The sequence below is a fragment of the Styela clava genome, chromosome 13, assembly GCF_964204865.1.
Source record: "Styela clava chromosome 13, kaStyClav1.hap1.2, whole genome shotgun sequence".
NCBI classification, from domain to species: domain Eukaryota; kingdom Metazoa; phylum Chordata; class Ascidiacea; order Stolidobranchia; family Styelidae; genus Styela; species Styela clava.
In genome coordinates this window covers 1,429,160-1,453,943 of record NC_135262.1, presented here as the reverse complement: position 1 = coordinate 1,453,943, position 24,784 = coordinate 1,429,160, and the positions used below count along the sequence as shown (strand labels likewise).

The 24,784-nt window shown below is 35.8% G+C and overlaps 3 protein-coding genes across 3 annotated transcripts; all 3 read left to right on the top strand.

Moving 5' to 3' along the window:
- Nucleotides 1-307: 307 nt before the first annotated feature.
- LOC120332666 (uncharacterized) lies at nucleotides 308-8,529 on the top strand. The gene is made up of 5 exons (XM_039399963.2): nucleotides 308-2,358; nucleotides 3,159-3,352; nucleotides 3,899-4,085; nucleotides 5,054-5,200; nucleotides 6,244-8,529. The coding sequence occupies exons 1-5, from the start codon at nucleotides 2,217-2,219 to the stop codon at nucleotides 6,576-6,578; spliced, it is 1,005 nt and encodes a 334-aa protein (XP_039255897.2). The 5' UTR covers nucleotides 308-2,216; the 3' UTR covers nucleotides 6,579-8,529.
- Nucleotides 8,521-14,201, top strand: LOC120332670 (uncharacterized). Its single transcript, XM_039399966.2, has 5 exons — nucleotides 8,521-8,754; nucleotides 9,448-9,641; nucleotides 9,996-10,182; nucleotides 11,410-11,556; nucleotides 12,124-14,201. The coding sequence occupies exons 1-5, from the start codon at nucleotides 8,610-8,612 to the stop codon at nucleotides 12,414-12,416; spliced, it is 966 nt and encodes a 321-aa protein (XP_039255900.2). The 5' UTR covers nucleotides 8,521-8,609; the 3' UTR covers nucleotides 12,417-14,201.
- Nucleotides 14,202-15,513: 1,312 nt separating this feature from the next.
- LOC120332671 (uncharacterized) lies at nucleotides 15,514-19,745 on the top strand. The gene is made up of 4 exons (XM_078119078.1): nucleotides 15,514-15,734; nucleotides 16,129-16,315; nucleotides 17,184-17,324; nucleotides 17,849-19,745. Exons 1-4 carry the CDS (start codon nucleotides 15,666-15,668, stop codon nucleotides 18,142-18,144), a joined length of 693 nt encoding a protein of 230 aa, XP_077975204.1. The 5' UTR covers nucleotides 15,514-15,665; the 3' UTR covers nucleotides 18,145-19,745.
- Nucleotides 19,746-24,784: the final 5,039 nt, after the last annotated feature.

The window sequence follows — 24,784 nt, the reverse complement described above, 5'->3', positions numbered from 1 at the left end:
AAAGTGCTAATTTTTGTAATAATTTGATAAGAAGTATCTCTGATCAATTATCTCCTTAAAACATTTATTTTACCTTTTATATTGCATATATTTTCTAATATTTTTATTTTTTTTAAATTCTTTCCCATTTTTTCAAATTTCAAGCAAAATATTGTGGATTAAAGAAAGAATTTAGAAGAAATAAAAATAGGAGAAAATATATGCAATATAAAAGGTAAATTAAATGTTTTAAAGAGATAATTGATCAGAGATATTTCTTATCAAATTATTACAAAAATTAGCACTTTCTATATAAAAAAAATAAAAAAAAATATAAAAAGCTGTAACCCAAATAAAACAGAAAACATGAATCTCAACTTTTTCATAAATTTTAGCCTTTTCCAAATTCTTTCCCATTTTTTCAAATTTCAAGCAAAATATTGTGGATTAAAGATGTTTTTAATTCTTGGATATTGCTTATGTTATTTTTATTGCAAGGCTGTTCCCATTTGCCTGAATTTTTAACACAATTTTAAAATTCGGCAGTTTTTGTTTCAGAACTATATTATTAGAGTGTTCAACTTATTTTTATTGCAAAAGTGTTCTGGATTTCTAACACAATTTTTAATCAAATCACTTTTTATGAATTCATAATTTTGCAAATTTTTTCAATATGTGGTGTCCAATTTTCCCCTTTTTTAAGAGTTCCCAATTGTTCGAATTAAACACAATTCTTGGAAGAATGACTTTTTAAAACATATTGGAGTGAGATTTTGAGGATTAACTTTGAGAGGATTTTTTTTTTATATGCGGTGTCCAATTTCCCCCTTTTTTCCCAATTGTTTGAATTAAACACAATTCTTGGAAAAATGATTTTTTAAAACAGTTTAACGAATATTACAAAATAATACAAACTATTCCTTTAAAACTAATGTGTGGGCAAAAACATATGACATATTTATCTTTTTCAACATGTCGAAGTTCCCTATTTTTTGTTCTGAATTTAACACAATTTTTAAACAAATTACATTTTATGAATTCATGAATTTTGGTAAATTTTTTTAATATGTGGTGTCCAAATTTCCCTTTTCTTAAGTGTTCCCAATTGTTCGAATTAAACACAATTCTTGGAAGAATGACTTTTTAAAACATATGGGAGTGAGACTTTGGGGGTTGAAATCCCCATTTTTTCCAATTGGACCACTACCTGTTACGATTTAAGTTGACAATTTTCAGATCCCCTGTTTCAAAATTCTTGGCTAAGGCCATGACGACACTAGTATAATATTTCACTATTATCACTATTCATCCATCCCTATTTTGTCTTGCATGCTTTTATGCGATTTTTAAAAAATTCAAAAAAGTATTCGTTTAAAATTAATGTATGGACATATTCATCTTTTTCAACATGTCTAATGTTCCCTATTTTTTTCCTATTCCTATTTGTTCATATTCTAAAAATTTGACAAAATTATGTTTTTATTTTTGCAAATAATATACCTCATCTGTCACATTCAAGCCACCATTGATCAAAGACTCTCGGCATCTTAGTGCATTGAATTTGAAATAATGCTTTTTTACTCAAAATAATATGTGAATAATAGTTATTTTTCCTGCCGTGTTGGCGAGAACTTCATGTCATAATTATCTTTTCAAACATGCTTGATGTTTCCGATTGCATCTTTCTACAAATTTTCTCAATTTGCTAAACAGTACATTTTTTACACATGTTAATATTTAAAATTAGTATTATATCTCTCCCTTATTGGCAAAAACCTATGTCACAAATACCTATTCAAACATACATAATGTTTCCAATTTATTATCTTGCCTCCTTTTATCAATATATCAATTAACCCAAAATTTAACAATACATTCTTTTATACAGAATAATACTTAAAACTAGTTGTTTTTTTCTCCTGTGTTGGCAAACATAATTACCAATCGAACATGTCAAAGTTCCGATTTATTGTCTTGCTTCCTTCCATCAATTTTTTAAAAAATTCAATAATGCATTTTTTACACAGAATACTATTTAAAAATAGTACTAGATCTCTCCCGTGTTGACAAAAACCTATGGCACAATTACCCATTTAAACATGTACATTTCCAATTTATTGTTTTGCATACTTTTATGAATTGATCAATTGACCAAATTTTTTTTACATTTTCCATACAGAATAATATTTAAAACCATTTCTCTTACCATCCTGTATTGTCAAAATAATTCCAACAAAATGAAAGAATTTTCTCCCGTAGTGAAGATCACGTTCACAATTATTGGATTTATGGTCTTCGCTCTGTCTTTTGTCTTCGCATTTTTAAACAATGTACCGACGAGCTTCCAGGACGGGAACTCAACTAAAAATGGTGCCTCGAGTAAGTAGTTAGATAGAAAATATTTGGTGCTCCAGCGGTATGCGCACCAAAATGGCGCACAACCTAAATATAGTTCGTGTGTACGGGTTAGGATTCAGGTTGTGCGACATCTTGATGCGCATACTCCTCCAAATATTTATTTCCGAATATTTCATTACATACAGGGTGTCTCAAAAGTAAGTATTCACTTTTAATTTCAATTTGCTTTTTGCAACGTGAACCACCCTACAGCAGGCACCCTTTGTCTAGCAATTCTCTCACATATATTTTTTCCAAATCGGATTCAAACCTGCAAATCAAGGCATGGTAATCAGAGATGCAAGAGAGGTACTAATGCTTATGTCAAATTATAACTTATAAGTTATGCGAATCAGTTCACACAAGAATTTCGAATCACCTCTATCTTGTTCTTGTTAACCGTAGGTCAAGTCGTATCCCTTAATTTTTTTTGAAGCCGTATTTTTGAAATACATTTCCGACATATGACTCTTTTCTTTCTGGTTATTTATTACCGTAATGAACATGCTTCTTATTGTGTGTGAACACTCAGCGAACGTGTGATGGATTCTATGTTTTGAGTAATATATGTGTCTGGAGGACCCGTTAAAGTAAGAAACTCACATACAATTACATCTTATCTTTTAAGTATTTAAGATTCGATTGAAAAAATATATTCAATTTGATTCTGGTATCATGTGGGAAAATACCCAGCACTAATGCTTACATAATATGCCTATCATGCTTTATTAAATTTTCCCCGGCATTCATTGCCGTCTCATCAAACTAATCTCACTTCTCAGATATATTCATCAACACTGTCACTGACCTGAATGCTCGTTACCCATCTTCGTTTGGTCCGGCAGATTTTGTTTTCATCATCATTTGGCCATTGATTTATTTGTGGAACACAGTTGGAATTATATATATGCTGGCGTCACTCTTTTTTACGAAGAAAAAGAGCCCTATTCTGAGAGAACCAGCAATGTTCCCTGTGGTAAGATTTTGTTCTGTTTTTATTTTTTCTCAGAGCGAGGCTTTGAGTGGGTTACTACTTGAATAAAATTGCACGTAGGTGGGAACCCATGGCCCTAACCCTTGATCCCAGATAGATTCTACCTATATTTTGTCATTGCCAAATTTTTAATTTCATTTTGAAAGTGTTTTCTGGACTTGACAATTACACACTGGCTTACATAGAATTGACTAGAATTTACATATTTATGCTGGGGGAGAGAAAAGCCGATAAGACGGCTTAATCATATGGGGAACCACGGCCTTCCGTCCGGTTACCAGTCAATGTCCGGTATGTGATTTGTTAGCCAGTAATTTGTTTTGGGAAACATGGACTTGATGGTGGAGGAAGCCGTAACCAACCAGCAATTACGTGAACCACCCTATGGCGTTGAGGAGTCCAGCAATCTTCTCGCATATAACCCAGCGAGTGTATTCCTAACGCTTAGCACGATGTGCCACACTGTTGAGCAAGCATTTACTAACTGTGCTGCTGATAGTCAACTAATATTTCAATTCTGTTTTCCAGTTCTCTCTTATCTTCTGGAGTCTAAGCTGGGGTTGTTCCATGGGTTGGCTATTTGCTTACGACAGAGAAATCCTATGGTTGTCTATGTTCCTGATTCTGGCATCTGCTTTATCAACTTACGCTACGTTGGGATTTTCATACGCCAGTTATTACAAGGATACTATGATTCTGGAAGAACATGACTCAAGTGAGTACAGTTACTGAATACATAAGTTTGCCTATTTAGATAGTGGCTTGTGTTGTTTACCTTTGAGTGAGTGAATGTTACTTTTCTCAGAGATAGTTTCGTTTACTTTTAAATGAGTACCCATAACTTTGCTAAAAGATAGATCTCGTTTACTTCTAAGTGGGTGGGTGTGGATTTGCTCAGAGATGAGTCTTCTTTACTTAGGATTTAGGGGGATTTACATATTTATCCCGGGGGAGAGGAAAGCCGATAAGACGGCTTATCCATATGGCGAACCACGTCCTCTCGTCCGGTCATCATTCCAAGTCGGGTATGGGATTAGTTATATTGTTTTGTTTTCGGAAGCATGGACTTGGTGGTGGAGGAAGCCGTAACCGACCAGCGGTTACGTGAACCACCCAACGACGGCGAGGAGTCCAGCAATCTTCTCGCACATAATCATTCCTGCATGAGATTCGAACCTGCGAACCCACGCAGAGTAATTAGAGGTGCTGTGGGGAGCGCCGTCTGACTGATTGGCTGTAACGTTGCTTAAAAATGAGTTTCATTTATTTTTGAGTGACTACCTGTAATTTTGCTCAGAGATGAGTCTCCTTCACTTTCGAGTGAGTATCCGTAACGTTGTTAAGAGATGAGTCTTCTTTACTTCTGAATTTATAAGTGCATGTAACTCTGCTAAGAAATTTGAGTCTCATTTCATTCTGAGTGAGTGTAGCTCTTGGCATTTTAGAGTCTTTCCATTATGGCTCATTTTATTTCATTTAATGTGTGTGACCCCTTGTTTAAGCAAATTCCTTTCGAATAGAAAGTGCACTGCCATGATTCTGCGTAGTTTTAGTACATTTTGGCATTCCAGTGGTCACCTGTTAAATTAGCTAGAGATGAGTCTTCTTTGAATCTGAGGGTGACTTCGCTTTTAGCATTTTCTTTTAAAATATAAAAAGCATAACAAACTTTTATTTTTTCAGGAATGTTGTGGCTTGTCCGCATCATAATTCATAATGGGTATGCAATCTTGGCAGCCTGGCTAACGGTAGCTTGGAAAGTGATGCTACACACAGTAATTGCATATGAAGATAGCCGAGGAACTGACAACTATCCGGCTAATTTGAGAAGTAAGTAAGAACTAAGAATGCATAACTAAACAGCTTCTGTATTCTGTAAGCTATCTATTCTGGATGAATCGTAATGGTTGTTCCTGTTGTCTAATCTATTTCAAATTTATTGTTGTGTTGTTTACCCATGCTTGTGTGATTTAGAGATGATTTTTTTTTATCAGATTGCTTCATTGCTATATTTGCTGCTATATTACAGCATTTGGTATCGCTGACTGGATGACTCACTGAGTCTTTCGCAATCTCACGTTAATTGCTATGAATCGATGTTTCCCGTTCTTTAGTTTGCTATGTTTTTCTTTTGATTTGAATTGATTCTTGCATGTCGAAAATAAATCTCTGAATAGCAGGGTTTTTTGAGCTGGACCCTCTGCCCCCTTAGGGGGTCATGCAGCGTTTCTTTCGGGCTCAAACAAAGTTCTACTAGGTACTCTAGGTCTCATTCGCGATGACAATGTTAATTTCAAATGAATTAATTTGCAGGGGCGTAGCCATGAATTGCAGAATGTGGCGGTTCCGAAATTTATGACACTGTTACACTGTACTAGCCAGCATGTCCGGTCGTAGGTCGTAAATTGCGGCTTTTTAGAGTCTTGTAGCTAGGGTTGCCACTTCTGGATACATTTTTTTTTTCGGATCGAATCTCGAATCAAAAATTTTCGAATCGAATCTTTCCGAATCTGATTCTATTAAGCCTTTTTTTATTGCATGCGTATGTTTGCTTAAAGTCACAAAAAAGCTCAAATCTGGAACGACTAGAAGAGAAAAACTTAAAAATGGAATATGCAATATAGCAAGATGATAAGGGGTTTTCAGTGAATGAGCCACGATTATTTCCATCATGATAAAAAAAGATGTAGGTCATAGATATCACCAATAAATGCATTGATGAAAAACTTGGCATCCCTACTTGTGGTCCAAAACACACCTATGCTTGCACGTTTGAATGTCGTGCAGACTATGGTTCGTCATATGATTAAGTCGTCTTATCGGCATTTCTCTCATCCGATATCAATAAATAAATAATAATCTTATTTTAACAGGTTCTCTTACTGTTGAAGACGCTGGAACTATTGCGCTCTCTATACTTCTTGTCGAACTAATCGTTTGGTTCGTTCTTGAAAACTTCGTTTTTGAACCGTATTGCCGATACACTCTCAGTATCTACCCTGCGCTTATCTTCGCATTGAGTGGGACCTTCTCAAATGACTACGTCGTGCCTTTCAGCAGAAATCTGATCCTAACCCTTGTTGGCCTGATTTTCGTGATTATAGCATTCGTTGTGAGAGTAGTGCTCGTATACATCAGGCATAAAAATCGACCACGTCTGGATAAATACAGGAGTCAAGAAGAGATCATTAAAATGGACAAAATGTAAACCCATTTATAAATGCAAGAAGAATCTGTTAGTTCAGTGTTCCTCAGCCTTTTTTTGTTACATTCCCCGCTTTACCTATTTCGAAACTATAATTCTGTTCTCACTTAAACTCAATTTGTGTTCAATTTTTTATCGAATATCAGCTAGTAATTCGTGCAACTTGCATTGTTTTGAACAGTTTCAATCAAGAGCAACAAGGGTGTCAAAATTAAATCTCACTGCAAATGCTGCAAAATGGCATTAAAAATAAAATGTTTAATATTTCGATAATTGGACCATCAGGTTCTCCCTGGCTATGTCTATGGTTTGAATATAATGTGTGCATGGATATACATTACAATTATGCCACATAAGTCATGAATATTAGTAATACTTTGATACATTTAAATTTGTCCTTCGGTACTACTTTGTTTTTTTTACTGTTGTAAAATCAACTTTCTTATATTTATCTGGTCTATCTTGATATGTGATTACTTCACTGTATCTATGTTTTAACGTGAAATATTCCTCAATGCCTTTTTTGAAAATTTTGTGTCAAATTTTTGGTAACTTAATATGGAAGTGTCTACTAAATCACCGCTTTTTCCTGTTGTTGTTGATTCACGGAATTGTCCCAAGTTTTTACATCTGAATCATATAACTGGTAAATTATTACTACCCTTGACATGGACTGGTAATCTGGTTTTGCATGTGACCAAGTTGCCTTATCAACTTTCCTCTCTTCAAGATATAATAATAAATGAAAACCCTTTTTTATCTGAAACTTTGCTAAATAAACCTGTTTTCGCTAGTAATTGCGCATGGCTTCCTCCACTATCAAGTCTAAAACAAATAAAAGGCTAGCTGATCCCATAACCGACATGGAATGGTAATCGGATGAGAGGACGTGGTGTGCCATATTATTAAGCCATCTTACCAGCTTTCCTCTCTCCCCTAGGAATAAATGAAATCGCTCTTCGTTCCTTAATTTTGCTAATTATATTATGCTTTGCTCACTGTACCTGCAGTTTATTATCCAATTCTTATATTTTTGTGTAATCAAAATGCAATTTCTTCAATTATTATAAACCGGTGCTTCATTTTTGAATCTTAAGCGCTCTAGTCTACTTCAGTACTATTCTAACCATTCCAACATTATTATTCATTTATGCATGACTGGTCGAAGTGTTCTCACCCTAACAGTCAAGTTCATATGCCGCCAATTTTCACTGTCCCCACCGCACGATTAAGAATCATTGATTCGCGACAGGTCAATACAGCCTTTTGGAACCATGTAGTGTTAAAGTTGTTGTTTTAAGCAATTCCCAATACGACAGAAAATCAAAACTTCATGTCAAAGAAGCCTGTTGAGGGGGGGGGGGGGACGAAGGTGGAAAAACTAGATTAGGTTGTGTTAAATTGTGACTGAGTAGTCTACACCTAAATTCTGTAAATTTGCACTCATTATTATCAATTTCTCATTCAATGACTTTTTTTTAAATGCATAATAATTGCGTAATTTTATAATAAATCGCAAATTTTTACTTATTTCACCAATATAATTTTTTATGAATTCAAATTTTTTTGCAGATTTCCTGCGATAATTAAAATATTAGCTAGTCTGATTTATATACTGTGTTTCTTTCACCATCTTTCTCGTGTAGATTTTATGATGAAACAGTAACTAGTTACTTTTAAAATCGAATCGCAAGTTTATACTCGTTATTTTTCCATTCATTAAATTTGATGTCGGATAATATTAGAATAGCATTTAATTACCTGTAAATCGAGTGTTTTAAATTAAAGGCAAATTTTACTCATTATGCTTAGATGATTTTTTATAAATCGAATTTTTTTGCTGATTTTTTATAATAATTAGAATAGGCTTTCAAGAACAGAGCGCAGAAATTAGCAAATCACAAATTAGCATCTATTATATATAATTCCTCATTATTCCAAATTTTTTTTCAGATATCTCAAATAAAACTTTTAAAACAGATATTAAAATAATAACTAGTTACCAGCACTCTACATCATCCCGGGACCATAAAAATGAAAGCCCTGACTTCGCGGGCGGTGAAAATTGCGTTCACTGTCATTGCATTTGTAGTGTTTGCGATCTCATTTGTGTTTTCATTTCTGGGGAACGTGCCCGTTGGAGTGGAAAAAGGAAATGCTACTCTAAATGCAGCAACTGGTGAGTGATATATTTTTTGGTACTCCCGTAGTATGTTTACCAGGTTAGGGTTAGGCCATAATTTCATTCTTATTTTATTTATTTTAGTTCTTTCACGAATTCGAGGACTGTTTGTATTAGCCAAGTGAATATACCCCCCGTCCATATGTTTCAGTCCCTTTACACAACTTGATGTAAAGTAGGCAAACAAAATTAACTCCATATTGGTACACATACTTCTGGAGTTTCTCTTTTTTCTAATGGGTAAACTGACACACGTATTTCTGCGTGTTTCAAACATAATTAGAGATTTTCTCGATCTTTTGTGTGTTCATAATTTTGTTCTGTGTATGCTTTTTCGATGTATCAGTATAGTGATTCAATAGTCTTGCTGCACACGAACACAAAGATATCTCTAACATTTCCTCTGGTCAAATTAAGACTTCCCCAGACATACAGAGTTTGCTACTGTCTGTCTGAGGAAGTCTGATGTCGGTTAGACGAAATGTTACAGAAATACATTTGTGTTAGTGTGCAGCAGGACTCTTGAATTGCATATTATGGTATTTTTACTCCTGCTACAGCATCCTTGCTTTATATGCATACAATTTCACTAGCGCAAAGGTATTGAGGAAGGATTGGGAGTAAGTGTGGCATAATCTCTACTGATAGATACAATATTTCGATCTGCAATTTCCTCTTATTTTTGTTTAGACATCTTCATTAATACAATTCCGGATCTCGCAACCCGATATCCAACTGCAATCCAGCCAGCACCATGGGTGTTTGTTGTCATATGGCCGATAATTTTTCTATGGAATACCGTTGGGATTTTCTATTTGTTGGCTTCGTTGTGTTTGCCGAAGGATCGGAGCCCGATTTTGAGAGAGCCATCAATGTTTCCTGTTGTAAGTATAGCGATAAGATTTTTATAATAAGAATAGGAGAAGATGATATAGTGGCTTAACCATATGACGAACCACGGCCTCTCGTTCGGTTACAATTCCATGTCGGTTATGAGATTAGTTAGCCAGTTATTTTGTTTTTAGAAGCATGGACTTGATGGTGGAGAAAGCCGTAACCTTACACAGACAAGCGTTTACATAAACCATCAGAGTAAATAATCAGAGTTGTGATGGCAAGACTATTCCTAATGCTTAGCACGATGCGCCACACCGCATAAGCATAGTATCTTCCCACCTACACATGTGCTTGATTAGAGCCTGTTTATAAAATCTCTAAAACTTTTAATCATTTTTCAGGAATCTCTAATTTTCTGGTGTCTAAGTTGGGGTTGTTCTATGGGATGGATATTTGCTTTCGACAGAGAACTATTGGGTCTGTCAATGTTTCTAATCCTGGTAGCCGCGTGGTCAACGTATGCCACGTTGGGACTCTCCTACAGGAGTTACTACTCAGATATTCTCATCTTGGAAGAGCATAGCCATAGTAAGTAGTGAAATAATTTTATTGTTTATGTATCCAAGTTTGCAATACCGGTGAGTTAAAATATCTCACCTAGGATAGGGTTTGCATATTTATACTGGAGGAGGGGAAAGGCAATAAGACGACTTAATCATATAGCGAACCACGGCGTCTCCTCCGATTACCAGCCCATGTCGGGTATGGAATTAGTTACCCAGTTATTTGTTTCAGAAACACGAACTTGATGGTGGAGAAATCTAGAAAAGATATAGGATCACATTCTGTTAGACTTCGCCAAGGGTGCCGCTCGATAACCAATATTGGTTTTCGGCGACTTTTTTCACCCTGAAATGCGATTTTTTATATTTCCTTTAATTAGTGTATGTGTAGTTCGTATTTTAAGTATGGTGAAGAAATAAAGTACTGATTGATTGTACGCCACTACTGGCAGGCCAAAAACAATATATTAGTTCGTCTACTGGTTTAAAAGATCTTGGTCCTTTAGCTGAAAATTGGAAGAATGGGGAGGACTTGCTAAGAGCTTGGGCGATGATTGCCATGATTAAGTTTGACTGTATAGACTTGACTTGGGCAAACCACGGCCTGTGGGCAAAACCCGCCCGTGGGTAATTCAATCTGGCCCGCCTGATGCCGCCAAAACCAAATTTTGATGTTTTAGCTGAAAATAACTCAAGGAATTTGTTAAGATTGTGATTAAATTTAGCTTTGGCAGGATGCTTATTGTTTTCCACCTTTGCTTTTGTAACACTGCAAATATTGTTCATAAAATGTAACTTTTTACGTCACACTTACATGGCCCGCCAGTCTAAATGGGCTAAATTTTTGGCCCCTGGTTCAAAAACCTTGCCCCCCCTCTGGGGTATAGACATTCAAAATATTGGCTGAGCTCATATCGTTTGCTTTCCGAAAGTTCATAATAAACCTGGTAGCAATCTCTCACGCTTATTAAGCATATTAGAAAGTATACAGTAGGTATGGAATCTGAGCGGCCTTAACTGTTGCATGGCCAATGTGTGTAGAGGGGAATAATGAACAAAACTTAATTTGCTCTTATTTACCTTCAATCTCAATCACAATCAACTTTTTTTCACGAGTCTTTTTTATACCGAATAAACGCACATGCATGATTACATTTTATAATGATCAACACCTAGAATTAGCGCCCACGGTGGCAGTGTTGGTTGTAGTGGCCAAAGAGCGTCTTTGTGTTGAACTATTAATATTTTTCAGAGATGCTCCTGTTAGTTCGTATCATTATCCATAACGGATTTGCCATTCTGGCTGCTTGGCTGACGTGTGCTTGGAAGATAACTCTCGCTACTACAATTACTTACAAGGATAGCTCACCATCTGACGAGATTCCCGCTGCACTTAATGGTATGCTTTGTTTTCTTTATGCCAGGGGGTGTGTAACCTTTAATACAAAAGGGCCAGACACAAATACCTAGGTGAAACCGCTGGCAGCACCTTTATTTAACATAGGCTTTCTATGAGTTTTTATGAAATGAATTGTTTGCTCAGCACAAACTTGCTAGCTGTTAGGGCATTGTGACATCATTGGACTTAGTAAAAGGGTTTGCAACACAAAGGGATTGTACTTAGCGCACGTACCAGAATGGACTTAATTAAAAGTTTGTTTCACCGTCCACACACTATTCAAAATTGGCATTTCTGCATGGGTCGCATTTGGCCCGCGAGGCCGCAGGTTGCACACTCTTGTTTCATGCTATGACAATGGTTTTTAACAGGGGTTCCATGGCACCCTAAGGTTCTGCCAGTACAGCCCAGGAGTTAAAACCTACTTCTTTAGAGTATAATATGTTCAGAAATATAGTACTCACCCAATCATCATTGCCTTTTTGTGTTATCCACCTCCCCCTCCTCCCCAAATGAAAAAATTATAACCCCTTCGAACCTGATCATACTTTATCTTAATTCTACCAGGGTCAATTACATCAGAAGATGCCGGTACAATCGGGCTCTCAATTCTACTTTTCGAACTTGTGTTATGGTTTGTCTTGGAGAACTTCGTTTTCGAGCCGTATTGTCGTTACACGCTATCGATCTATCCAACTCTTATATTTGCTCTAAGCGGTGTTTTTTCACAAAATTATGTCTCCCCATTTTCCAGGAATCTCGCCATAACTCTTGCAGCCTTAATTTTGGCGATTTTTGCTTTTATTGCACGAATCGTTCTTGTTATTTATAGGCATAGACACAGGACCCGATATGCTTGAAGTGATTTGCAGAGCTAGAAATGAACCTTGGGCTGTTATTTACAGGCATAGTTTTAGGACTCTATATGCTTGAAATAATTTGCAGCGCCCAAAATTTTCGTATCCAGTTATTACTCTTGTTGCTTTGATTTTTGCTTGATATGCTTGAACTAATTTGCAGGACTCTAAATGGATATCTATTTGTATCTTGTAAATACCCTTGTTACCTTGATTTTTGCGATTATCGCAAGACTCGATATGCTTGAAGTAATGTGTAGGGCTCAAAATGAATATATATTTGCTCACAAAAATAGGCGTAAGCAAATATTCTGATCATGATTAATATTGTTCTACATTTATATACACATTTAAATACTTGCTGGACACATTTCCATTATTGCTTCGAAATTCATATATGCTTGCTAATCGAATACACACAGTGGCGTATCTACATGAAAGGGTGTCCATGGCAAAGTTTGAAAATGATCATTGATTGACAATTTTAACGACTGTTATTGAAATTGATACTTGTACATTATTATTTGAAGAAAAATACAAAATTCATTGTTTCCAATTTTAAATTATTTTATTGAAGCATTTTAACGATTTCAACTTTTCGCTATTTATGAGCTCTTGTCCTCATGGCGCCCATGACTGCCACACCCAAGATACACCTCTAACTACACATACTAACATTATATATATTGCTTATACTTCATATTGCAATAGTTTTTCATTTATATCTTTTCCATTTTGCATACCATCTTTATATTGTTCCACACTAATTTTATGATCTGATCTGCTTAAGTAAGATTGATTTTGGGTTCTCCCGTAGTATGTGCAACAAGCTGGCGGACACCAGAACGTAGTATGTGTATCAGATTCGGGTTAGGCCATAATTTCAGGTGAAAAAACTACGGGAGTCACTTGGCTAGTCCCCGAACTCGTAATAGATCTAAAATATGAAAAATTGGAATCAAATTATGGCCTAACCCTAACTTAGTACACATACTATGTTGCATGTACTATGGGAGAGCCTGATTTTGTTAAGAGCCAATGCCCCATGGGTATGGGAACGCTGGTATTTTGGGGTGAAACAGAGTGGGGCGGTTGCGTACCCAGGATTTTGTTAAGGGGCCAATGCCCCATGGATACTGGGACACTGGTGTGTTGGGATGAAACAGTATGGTTAGTTTGTATCTTACCCTTGTATTTTTTATTATTGCTATTCATTTTTTTTTATTGCCTTTTTATGTTTACTGATTGACTACACATACCAACATTGTCTATATTGTTTATATCTCATATTGCAAACAGTTTTACAATTTTTGTATTTAAATATATTGCGGATATTACAGCTAACTTTCCTACCATAACAAGTGACAGCGTATAAGAATCCTTGATATAAATATTTTTCATTCACTTTGATTATTTTTTATACATTTTCCTCAATTGTTCCTTGCAAAACCATACCCGTACCTACAACCAACCTCATACCAGTGCCAAGCTATGTCCTGCCACTATATACCGGGTGTGCAGAAATTGCGCCCGATTTTAAAGTAATACAGAGTGTCAGTTAGTTCTCAATATATCTTAACCAGGTTTGTTATTTTTTAATCAGTAATTGTTCAAGTATTTTTATTTCATATAATACATAAACAAAAACTATATATGGTATCGATAAATCCCCTTTGCAATTTTGAAAAATTTCAAGTCTCTATGGACAACCTATATAACAGTTGAAAATTTCTTTGTTTTTGTTTATTAATGGTTCATATTGTGATTGTAGTTATTATTTATCATGCATTGATATTTATTTAAACTCACAATTGCTATTACTATGAAATTAGGATTTTTAATTGGAGGCTCCCGAAGTATGCGAACCAAGATGGCGGACATCGGAATGTAATATGTGTACTAGGTTAGGGTTAGGCCATAATTTTAAGTATAAATACTACGGGATGCTCTTGGCTAGTCTTCGAACTGATAATAGGACTAAAATAAAGAAAATTGGAAAAAAATTATCGCCTAACCCTAACCTGTTACCCATGTTACGTTCCAATGTCCGCCATCTTGGTTCGCATACTTCGGGAGCACCTTTAATTGTTAATAACATAATATCAGGCAACATTTTTTGGATGCTATATTTTACTTTCATACGATATTTTTCACAGAATTTAATTAGATATTCAAACGAAATATTGGTTAATCTACTTCAAAGATGGAGAGTTCCACGCTCAAGTACGCAATGACTGTCCTAGCCTTTGTGGTGTATATAGTTTCACTCATATTCTCCTACCTTAATTCACTGTCTGGAATGGGTGGGAATAAAAACGAGACAAATGAGACTGCTTTTGGAGGTAAGTAATTTGTCCTGTCCTGTTTATGTCAATCAATCGTCATTTATTCGTCAGCACAAATTAAACATATCATGAGAAAAATACGGATCAAACACAATAGGAATCTAACTTAAGTTGTGTGACAGGAGTCGCGAGGGACCTCAGCAGGTCTTCAGGCAGTGACATCTAAAAATCCTGCTCATTCTGGTTAGAAACACCAAAACACTTCAAAAATATTTTAAGAAAAAAAAGCAGCATTTTCGGAAAACAAAATATTACCAAATATGTTCCATGAGTGGATTGTTAAAGCAAAACATTTCAGTTATAAGCATGTTTCTTAAAATCCGAGACCAACGATGCAAGTCAATGCACTGTATAAATCATCATCACAGGCCAATCATTCAAAGGTTAAAAGCTGTTTTTGATTTGGGGAATCCCCCATCTGTCTGCAATCTGATGGCTCTTGAAGACAATCTCTAGAAATATATGTTAGTTATATGATTCGGCAAAATCATGTGGCACTCACCGGCAATAACGTTAGTTCCGTAGTTCCTTTTAATTAGAACCTTGGGTGTCACTGCTTGATAACAGCTTTTGTATCTTGCATTCTCTCCCAGAGTAAAATTGTATGATAATCTCTCTTTTTCTGAATGTTGTATGCGATTGTTTTTCGCTGGTTGGAAAAAAAAACTTGACTTAACTTGAAATAAATTGGACTGCGTGAATGTGATGCTATTCAAAGCAAAAATAGAACTTTCAAAAATCTATTTTTATCTAAAAAGTCAGTTTTTAAACTTTATTTTAATGGTTATATCTCAACACAATTAGAGAGTTATCAGACAAATATGAGAGCAATATTCAACCGGCAAACTGGACTTTCGGTGTCATCTGGCCGATTATTTATCTCTGGAATGCTGTCGGTGCATTTTACATGATTGTAGCTCTCTGTCTAAAGAAAGAGGATAGTCCAACAGTGAGAGAAGAGCCTCTGATTCCTCCAGTAAGTAAAGAGAGATTTTATAGGAGTAGGATTTTACATGTTTATTCTGGGGGAGAGGAAAGGCGATAAGATGGCTTAATTATATGGCGAACCACGACTCTCGTCTAATTACCAGTCCATGTTGGGTCTGGCGCGGCGGTGTGGCTCAACGGGCTAAGCATTAGGAATATGCTCACCACCGCACCTCTAATTACTCTGCGTGGGTTCGCAGGTTCGAATCCCATGCAGGGACCTTGTCGAAGTCCTGCCCGCCTCTCCGATTATATTTTAGGATTATTGTTTATTTTTTTTACTGCAATGTGTACTTTGATGATATATCCGGAAATAGGTCATTATCTCTCTCTCTCTCTTTCTTCCTTCCTCGGATAATTATCAAATTTTACTATTTAATCAGGTAACCCTGATATTCTGGTGTCTGAGCTGGTCAACATCTGTGGCATGGATTTTTGCAAACGACAGAGAGATTTTGGGACTAGCAATGTTCTTCATACTTGCTGCTTGCTGGGTTACTTATGCTGGTCTTGCATTCTCGTATCGAAGTTATTACCCTGAAGTCGAAGAACTGAAACAGCAGAATCCGAGTGAGTGAAGTATATAAATATGAATGTAATTTTCTTTGGATGTTTGCACAACATAGCTGTGAATGTTTTTGTCTGATTACTTTACCAGACACTTGTAATCATTACATATCGATCTTGATCGAAAAGTATGATGATAGGTATTTTTCTGTTTGTCTCTTAGACACTTTCGTATTTTGAGCAATATCTCACAAAAGCAAGGTTGAATCTGCTCCAAATTTTGCATGTGCATTCATCATATCTCAGACCAAAAGCCTATTGATTTTGGATGAGTTATGTCGTATAATTACGAGCTATCAATTAATTAGTGATAGGACACGCTGTGTCACTATTGAGTCAGAGCGAAGGATACACGTCGCTAGATCGATAAGTCGGCGGTCTCTGATTGCTATCTCGTTGTGCCATTACTTGTTGTTACTTAGTAATTATTACTTGTTTACATGTTTGTGTGAGTGCTGTGCTTTGGTGATGGTGCATTATAGTTTGTAACAGGCCTGGATGAAGGATCTGTAAATGTGTATCTGCCCTGCAAATAAACTTTCCAACAGCAATTGCTTGTTATCACACCTCTAATTACCCTGCACAAAGTGAGTCGCAAGTTCGAATCTTGTGGGTATAATCATGTACGAGAGGATTGTCGAATACCTCACTGTAGTAGGGTGATTCGCGTAACGGCTCTTTTGATTATCAAGTCTATATGGCTAAAACGACTCATTATCAACTATCCAACTGGTTAACTATTGTAATGGACTGGGAATTAGTCAAATTATAAAATTAAGCCGTCTTATTGTTGCATTACCCCCAGTTTGAGAACCACTGCTCTACATAATTCCACTCCGTCATCGTTTGAACATTTCTTTCTTGTTTCTAGAATTGCTTTGGCTTGTCCGGATCATTTTTCACAATGGATATGCGATTCTGGCAACATGGTTGACGTGCGCTTGGAAACTGATGTTGGCAACTGTGATCACTTATAAGGGCAGCATGGGAAGTCCTGTTGCAGAGCTGAACGGTAGGTTGACTGGAGGAGTGTGTTGATATTTCATTTTTTTGGACAGTAAACAGTGCAATTTCACTCGGCTGTGTGGTGCATGATGCTAAGTGTTGAGAATACGCTGGTTCGAATCTCACGGGGGTGATTATGTGCGAGAGGATTGTTGGGCTCATCGCCGCCGCAGGGTCAAGGATATACTTTGAGCAGTTTGTCTCCCAATTTCGCGATTTTTTGCACCATGGCAGTATTTAAAGTATATTCCCCTATCCTATCTTGAACAGTTTTCAGACTTGCATGGTTGAACCTCATTATAAGTTTTAATAGCTTTCAATCAGTCTGGAGTTTATGCCAAAAGTACACATTGTGAAAACATAATTAGAAAAGATAAAAAAAATGCATTTCAGTGTGAAGCGAGACGCGATAAACCAGTGATGAAATATCAGGCAAAGTCACCTATAAAGTCCTGAATTGTCACCTTGTGTTGTTTGTGTAATCATTCTGTACAACAGCAGATTTTAAAATGAATTTTCTATCTTATTTAGGTTCACTGACAGCTGAAGACGCTGGCACAATCTCTCTTGTCATCCTCCTGTTAGAGATCATAGTCTGGTTTGTACTGGAAAACTTCGTTTTCGAAAAATATTGTCGCTACACTCTTACCATCTACCCTACTCTTGTGTTTGCATTGATTGGAGCTCTCGTTGGGAACTACGTCAGTCCCTTCTCAAGGAATATGTATCTGTCTCTCACCGGTTTGATTCTTTCAATTCTTGCTCTGATCGCTCGTACTGTGCTGGTTGCTTACAGGCATAGGAAAGGAAAAGTGGATGTTGCCTAGAGCGTGGCTTAAACTTTTGGTGTTATGGGGATGCAGAGGTTTACTATTATTTACGGACCCCCACAATAAATTTATAGAAACAAAAACACATTGTTACTTACCCCAGACTTACCCCTTTGATAGAGACCCACAATGAGTTTATAAAAATGAAAACTCATTGTTACTTAACCCATCTTCTGAGCCCCAAAATAAGTTTATAAATATGAGAACCCCTTTCTACTTACCCCATTTATGGAGCCCCACATTGTTACTTACCCCAGAATTACCCCATTTACAGAGACCCACAATAAGTTTATAAATAAAGAAACCTCTTTTCACTTACCCCATTTATGGAGCCCCACATTGTTACACACCCCAGAATTACCCCATTTACAGAGACCCACAATAAGTTTACAATTAAAGAAACCTCTTTTCACTTACCCCATTTTAGAGCCCCGAAATAAGTTTATAAATATGAAAACTTACTTACCCCATTTATGGAGCCCCACATTGTCACTTACCCCTGACTTACCCCATTTTCAGAGCTCCATAATATGTTATAAACATGAAACTCATTGTTACTTACTGATGTTGGTGAGTAAATTAAAGTTTATTTAATGACTCAGATGTATTTGCTGCTCGGATGTATTATTTGCCATTAGGCCTATTGCTTTTTTAGACAGTTACAAAATTAGCCAAGCCTTTAGGTTTCTTTCATGGACCCATATTTTTGTAATGTAAAAAAAATCATATTCCTGTAGCATACATGGCATTTTTGCAGCTTGAAACGTCTTTTAGACTCTCAGTAAAGTGAGAAAGTTAACTGAATATTGATTTAAGTTGTTAAAAAAAATTAAAATTTAATAAATGTTGGTTTTGATTTTTTTTCTAAATCCTGGCGTGGCTCTGTACAAACAAACTCTGCACAGACGAAAATTTACCTGTGTTATCATCATTTAATTTCTATCATTCATTTTGAATTCAATTCAAGCTACTATTTCTCAACACATAATAGACACTTTCTTAACAAAATTTAAAATTTAGTTTTGTGGTGACTTATAAAAAAAACCATCGGATCGCGAAACGATCCAATATCGCCTTTCTTGCCAGATTATATTCCCAAGCTGAAGTTCTTAATAGGAAATTGTCATCGTGAAAAAGTCATTTGCCCTTTTAATATATTTCTCCACTAATCCGTATATCAGAGCAAAAGCTTCTTCATAAAGTTTTTTTTTTACTCAAGATTATCAACTTAAGAAAAATATTGCGAATTTGTGAATAAATTTACCGATAGTTACTTTTTTCGTTTTGTTGTTTGCTTTGCTTTTGTGGACTGCTGATTTTAACACAGGATAGACCAGTGGTTTTTTACCTTTTGATATATATTTAGTTACCTATTTCGTTTTTCTGTTGCTTCTAAAAACTGCTGCGAAGCTTATAATTGTTGTTACGTGTAGTTACTTATTTTGTTTTGTTTTTGCTGCTTCTTGCCTTCCTTTTACAAATTCATAGTTTTTAGTTGAAGTCAAAGTTTGGTATAATTGTATTTTCAAACCTACAGACTTGTGGTGATAATCGAATAAAATATTCAACAAAAATTTTAAAAATGATTTGACAAGGACGGTGACCGTACATTTGAACCCATGCGTATATCCACGGGTTCGATCTATATGCGGGTGCTAAAACCCATGGGTTAGGGTTAGTATGGGTTTAACTATCCGTGAAACAAAAAAAATTCCATAGGTGCAATAGCATACAGGTGCAATTGTCATGGGTTCAAATGTACGTGGGTTCAAATGTAATGGAACCGACAAGGACAATTTAAAAAAAGCAAAAAATTTGCCAAAATATTTTTTTAATTTCTCTCATTTTAAAAAAACATTATTTTGAGATGATATGCTCTGAAAGTTTGCCGTGTCATTTTTTATGCTCTTAAAAGACACCCTGTCTTTAATGAAATGATTAGTCTCCATTGTTTCGGCTTTCACATGTTCACAGTTTTCTCAGTAAACAATTGAAGTTGGCTTGTTAATTTCAACTTTTGTATATATTTGTCCATTTCTCTCATTTAAAAAACATTATTCAAAACAAAGTATATGCATTAGAAATTTCCTGTATTTGGTCACATCATTCTTCTACACCATAGATAGACACTCCGTCTCTAAAAAATGATTCGTCATCACTGTGTTGGCTTCACAACCTGTGTGCAGTCATGCATTTTATGCCCTGCAAGGTTAAATTGAAGAGATTTTTCTTCATTTAAGATGTTTGAACAAAGCAGTCATGCATGTTTTACAGTGCAGAGTTGAATTAAACCTTTTTCGTATATGAAGGCAGCTTGGTTTAAAAATGCAGTCACGCATGCTTTATATTCCAGAGTTAAATGAAACCATCTTTCTTTCAGATTTTGATTCAATTTTAATATATATTGGTGTCCCATTTAAACAAAACTTTGTATTTCAGAGTTGAATATTCTCTATTTTTTTCTTAACTTAAATATGATCTTTTAAAAAGCAGACTGTTTTATTTTGCGGTGTCGAATTGGACCTCTTTTTCTTGAATTTAATTTTGATTATGTATTCTAAAAATTGCATTTCAAAAATGCTCAGCTGTGATGGGTTGCTCTTAAAGAGAAGGCCTTGCTTCAAGCAAATTATAATATTCAATTTGTTATATACACACTTTTAAATTTTCGACTATATTTGAAAAAAAATTTTCACATCGGAACAAGGTTTCACACATTTTCACTTTTGTGTTCAGTTATTTTCATTTTTCTTGTTCATTAAAGAAACTGCATTGTAAAAATGTACATATTTTATTTGTAGATAAAAAAATGGAGGGGCAAGCGACAAGGGGCCCATATGGCACTTCTCAAATCCTTTTTTCTCAAAAATGTACATTATAGGCCGGCTCGCCTAATGTAGGATAGGGGATAGGATTCACATATTTATCCCGGGAGTAAGAAGGAAAGCCGATCAGACGGTTCAATCATATGGCAAACCACGGCCTCTCGTCCGGTTACCAGTCCAGGTCGGGTGTGGGATAAGTTAGCCAGTTATTTGTTTTTCGGAAGAATGGACTTTATGGTGGAGGAAGCCCTAACCGATGTGAACCACCTACGTTATGTATTAATGGGTCAGAAAGTGCTTTATACTTAATTGCCGACACTAAAAATCATCACCGGTCCGTCGTTTTAATAATAACCATTTTTTGTGGGCTTATGAACCAGATACCCTTTAAAAAACTTTTCGTCTTGTAGCCCAGTGTGTAGACAAAACTTCAACCTAAAATTGTTTTGCAAATGTGCCTTCTGGTCTGTTGAATACTGACAGGTTGATTGTTTTGTCAACCAAAATCAAATAAATGAAAGCATACATACATTGAAGAGAGTAAGAGGCACTGCTTTTTTGTAAGGACTGGAGTTTATGTCGATGATTTATGTGATGCATGATTGATAGAATCATGATTATGGAAGTCAGAAAAGCAAACAAAACAAGGCAGTGGTTTCAAACGTTTTTTTTTTGTAAATTTCTCCCGGTACTGATTTCAAAAATCTCTATTCCCCCCTCAATACACACAATATTCATGTTTCCGTTAGCTGTCATTATCTGTCGATTAGGGCCGGGCGTTTTCGAATACTTGATGATTTCAGAATTGAGGCTTGAAAGATATGTAGTTGCACATGACTTTTTCACTGTGATGTCTATGGGTCCTCCAGTCACATAAATTACTGAAAACGTAGAATCCATCACTCAGACAGTTTGCTGAGTTCACATAAAATAAGAAACACTTTTTGGAGAGAGAGAGAGAGTCATATGTCAGAATTCCATTTTGAAAATATGGGTTCAATAAAAAAATTTAGGGGTGAATAAAAAGAACAAGATGGGAGACGGGTTAAAATATTCTTTAAATCGAATAATTTGCTATTGAATTCGAAAGGCCCAGCCCGACTGGTGATATGCATAACCTGCACTCATAGACATGTTGTACATTTCTAATAATTATCTGTTGGGTGACGCCGCTCGTTAACCATCACTGGTTTATCGCGTCTCCTTTCACACTGAAATGTATTTTTTTTATTTTTCTCAATTAGGTTTGCTCAATGTGTACGTTTGTGATAAAATAAACTACTGACTAGTCAATATTAACGAAACTACAAAATAGCCTATAAGTTTTCCTCTCCAAAGGGGAATATATTTTAACTATGGAGGAATTCCTTCGGAAAATATTAAAAATTATGAAATAGACAGGCTTGCATCGTTCCTTCAGATATTATAAATGGTGGTTTAGAATAGGATTTTCATATGGTCGATCCTGATAGCCTCTCGTTTCAGATACATGTATGAACTTGATTGTCCTGAAGGCTTCCACATGAAGCTACGACGCCCGAAGGATACACTGCTTTTATCATTCGTCTTTTGTATATGTTTGTGTTGTGTGTGTATGATAGGGGTAAACTGGCACGTGTGTTTCTACACGTATTATTCTCAAGCTTTCGTGTCATTGTATTTTGTACGTTTTTGCGATGAAATCAAAATAAACTTACAATTATGAGCTTTGGAAAGAATTTCAAGGGTCGATTGAATTATTGTTACTAACCCACCAGTGAGGACTAGGGATGAGCCGGGATTCGGATTTGAGTCAAATCCAGGTATTTTTTGGACTCTGATTCGATTTCGAGTAGACGTCATTTTTACCGAGTCTATAATCAATTGTTTTTACTAATTTACTATATTTGTACTTTTGCCTCTATAAATCTCACTACATACCTTAACTAGTTAAAATTCAAGGTTAGATCTGTAACAATATCCCTCATGTGTATTATAAACACTCCTAATAAAGACGATGACAGATATCCAGATAATATAACGCAAGTTAAAAAATATTGATAGCTTATAACAATGATGCGCGAGTCGTCTTCAAACTATCTATCCTTTTTGGCATACACGTGGTACACAAAAAAATATGTGTTAGTTAGCGCAATATTTTTGAGTTTTCGATTCGCGTAAGAATGAAACATGCTTTGGATGAACCCAATGGGGAATCTCATCATTACCTCTTTTAAATCGAGTTCATTACGTACAATCCTTTCTCTAAAAAGGGAGCAATGGAAAGCATGGAGAGTTTTAGAACGTTTACATGAACTACTAAATTACAAGCAGATGTACAACATTGCATTGACGTTGAGTGGCATTTCTCTACCATTTGCGCACGTGGCATAGTAAATTTACAGCTAGAAATATCCGGAACTATGGGAAAGCATTGTTATCAAAAGCTTATTATTTTTTCATATCGACATGTAAGAATTTCTGAATAGCCACCCAGAATTGACGCAAGGTGGTGGGCTGGAAATCCAGTTCACAGCTAAGGCGCACATTGACCCATGTTTACGCTTGTAATATGGCAGCAAAAAAAAAAAACGAAAAATATATTTTTAAATTGATTCAACAGCTACCTGAGGAACCATTAGACAAAAAATATGAGCCACGTCGTATGTTTGTGAGCGCGCGATGCTGTAGTATTGTCAAAATAGTGTTTTTCTACTTTTACATTGTGACGTCACGGACTCGGAGGATTCGATTCGAGTCCTTGACCTATTACTGAATTGATTGATTGATTGATTACTCGGATTCGTCGAATCTCTCTAATGCCGGACTCGCCCATCCCTAGTAAGGACGGACAGTTATATGAATTCAAGTTACGCTCCCGTGACCCGTGGTCACGCCTGAGCAAAAACGTCATTTTCGTCGCTGTGTTTTTGATGTGCTGGCTCGATAAATATGTTGCCAGTTTTCCGGCATTGTGCGTGCGTTTACCGGTACATTCGGGAACATATTTCACTGTACCTCGCAGCGGGTACATTATCTACATTCGAAACGTATGAGGTAAAATAAATAATCGTGGGAATGGCATTTAAATTTAAACAACAAAACGTGGAATCAAAAAACTACCGTACTGTATGTATTGCGACAATTAGATTTTAAAATCTCAATACGAAAGTTCCGTTTGGCGTTAGAATAATTCGCCGCAAAAAAGTGAATGATAAAACCGAAGATAAAAACAGGATTCAAATGACAGAAAGATAACAAAACGCATAATCAAGTTGTAGTGAAAGGACAACTCAATAAAACTCGCTTTGCGTGATATTGATCGTAAGACAGTAACAGCATATGGCGTTGTAGTTTTTATTATTGATGAATGGGAATCTCATATTTTATCCCGAGAATTATTGACGTGGTTGTTAGTTTTTATTAGTTAAGATTGCAAAGAATACCTAGAACTGTACCGGTATTTTATGAGTGGGCTTTTGAGATTTAAATTGTAGGCTGTTAGTAGTTTTTCTTCTTTTTAGAATTCTCTCTTTTTTATACCTGTGTTAGTAGATAGTCAGAACAGATTCCAAACATAGCCAGTAGATTCCAAACATAGGCTCCACATTGAAAGACATCAATTATAACAGTGAGTACGGTACAGTACGGCACACTATACAGATCGAGAGGCATTGTCTCATTTTAGAGAATTCCATTTTGCCAATGAACAAACACCCCTCCTTTCGGGGACGTCTGGCCATTGTTGTTCCTCAATATCGGTAAAAATACAGTAAAATGAAGTTGTATAAAAAACTACAAAGAAGCGCTATCTAAAAACGTCATCATTGAAT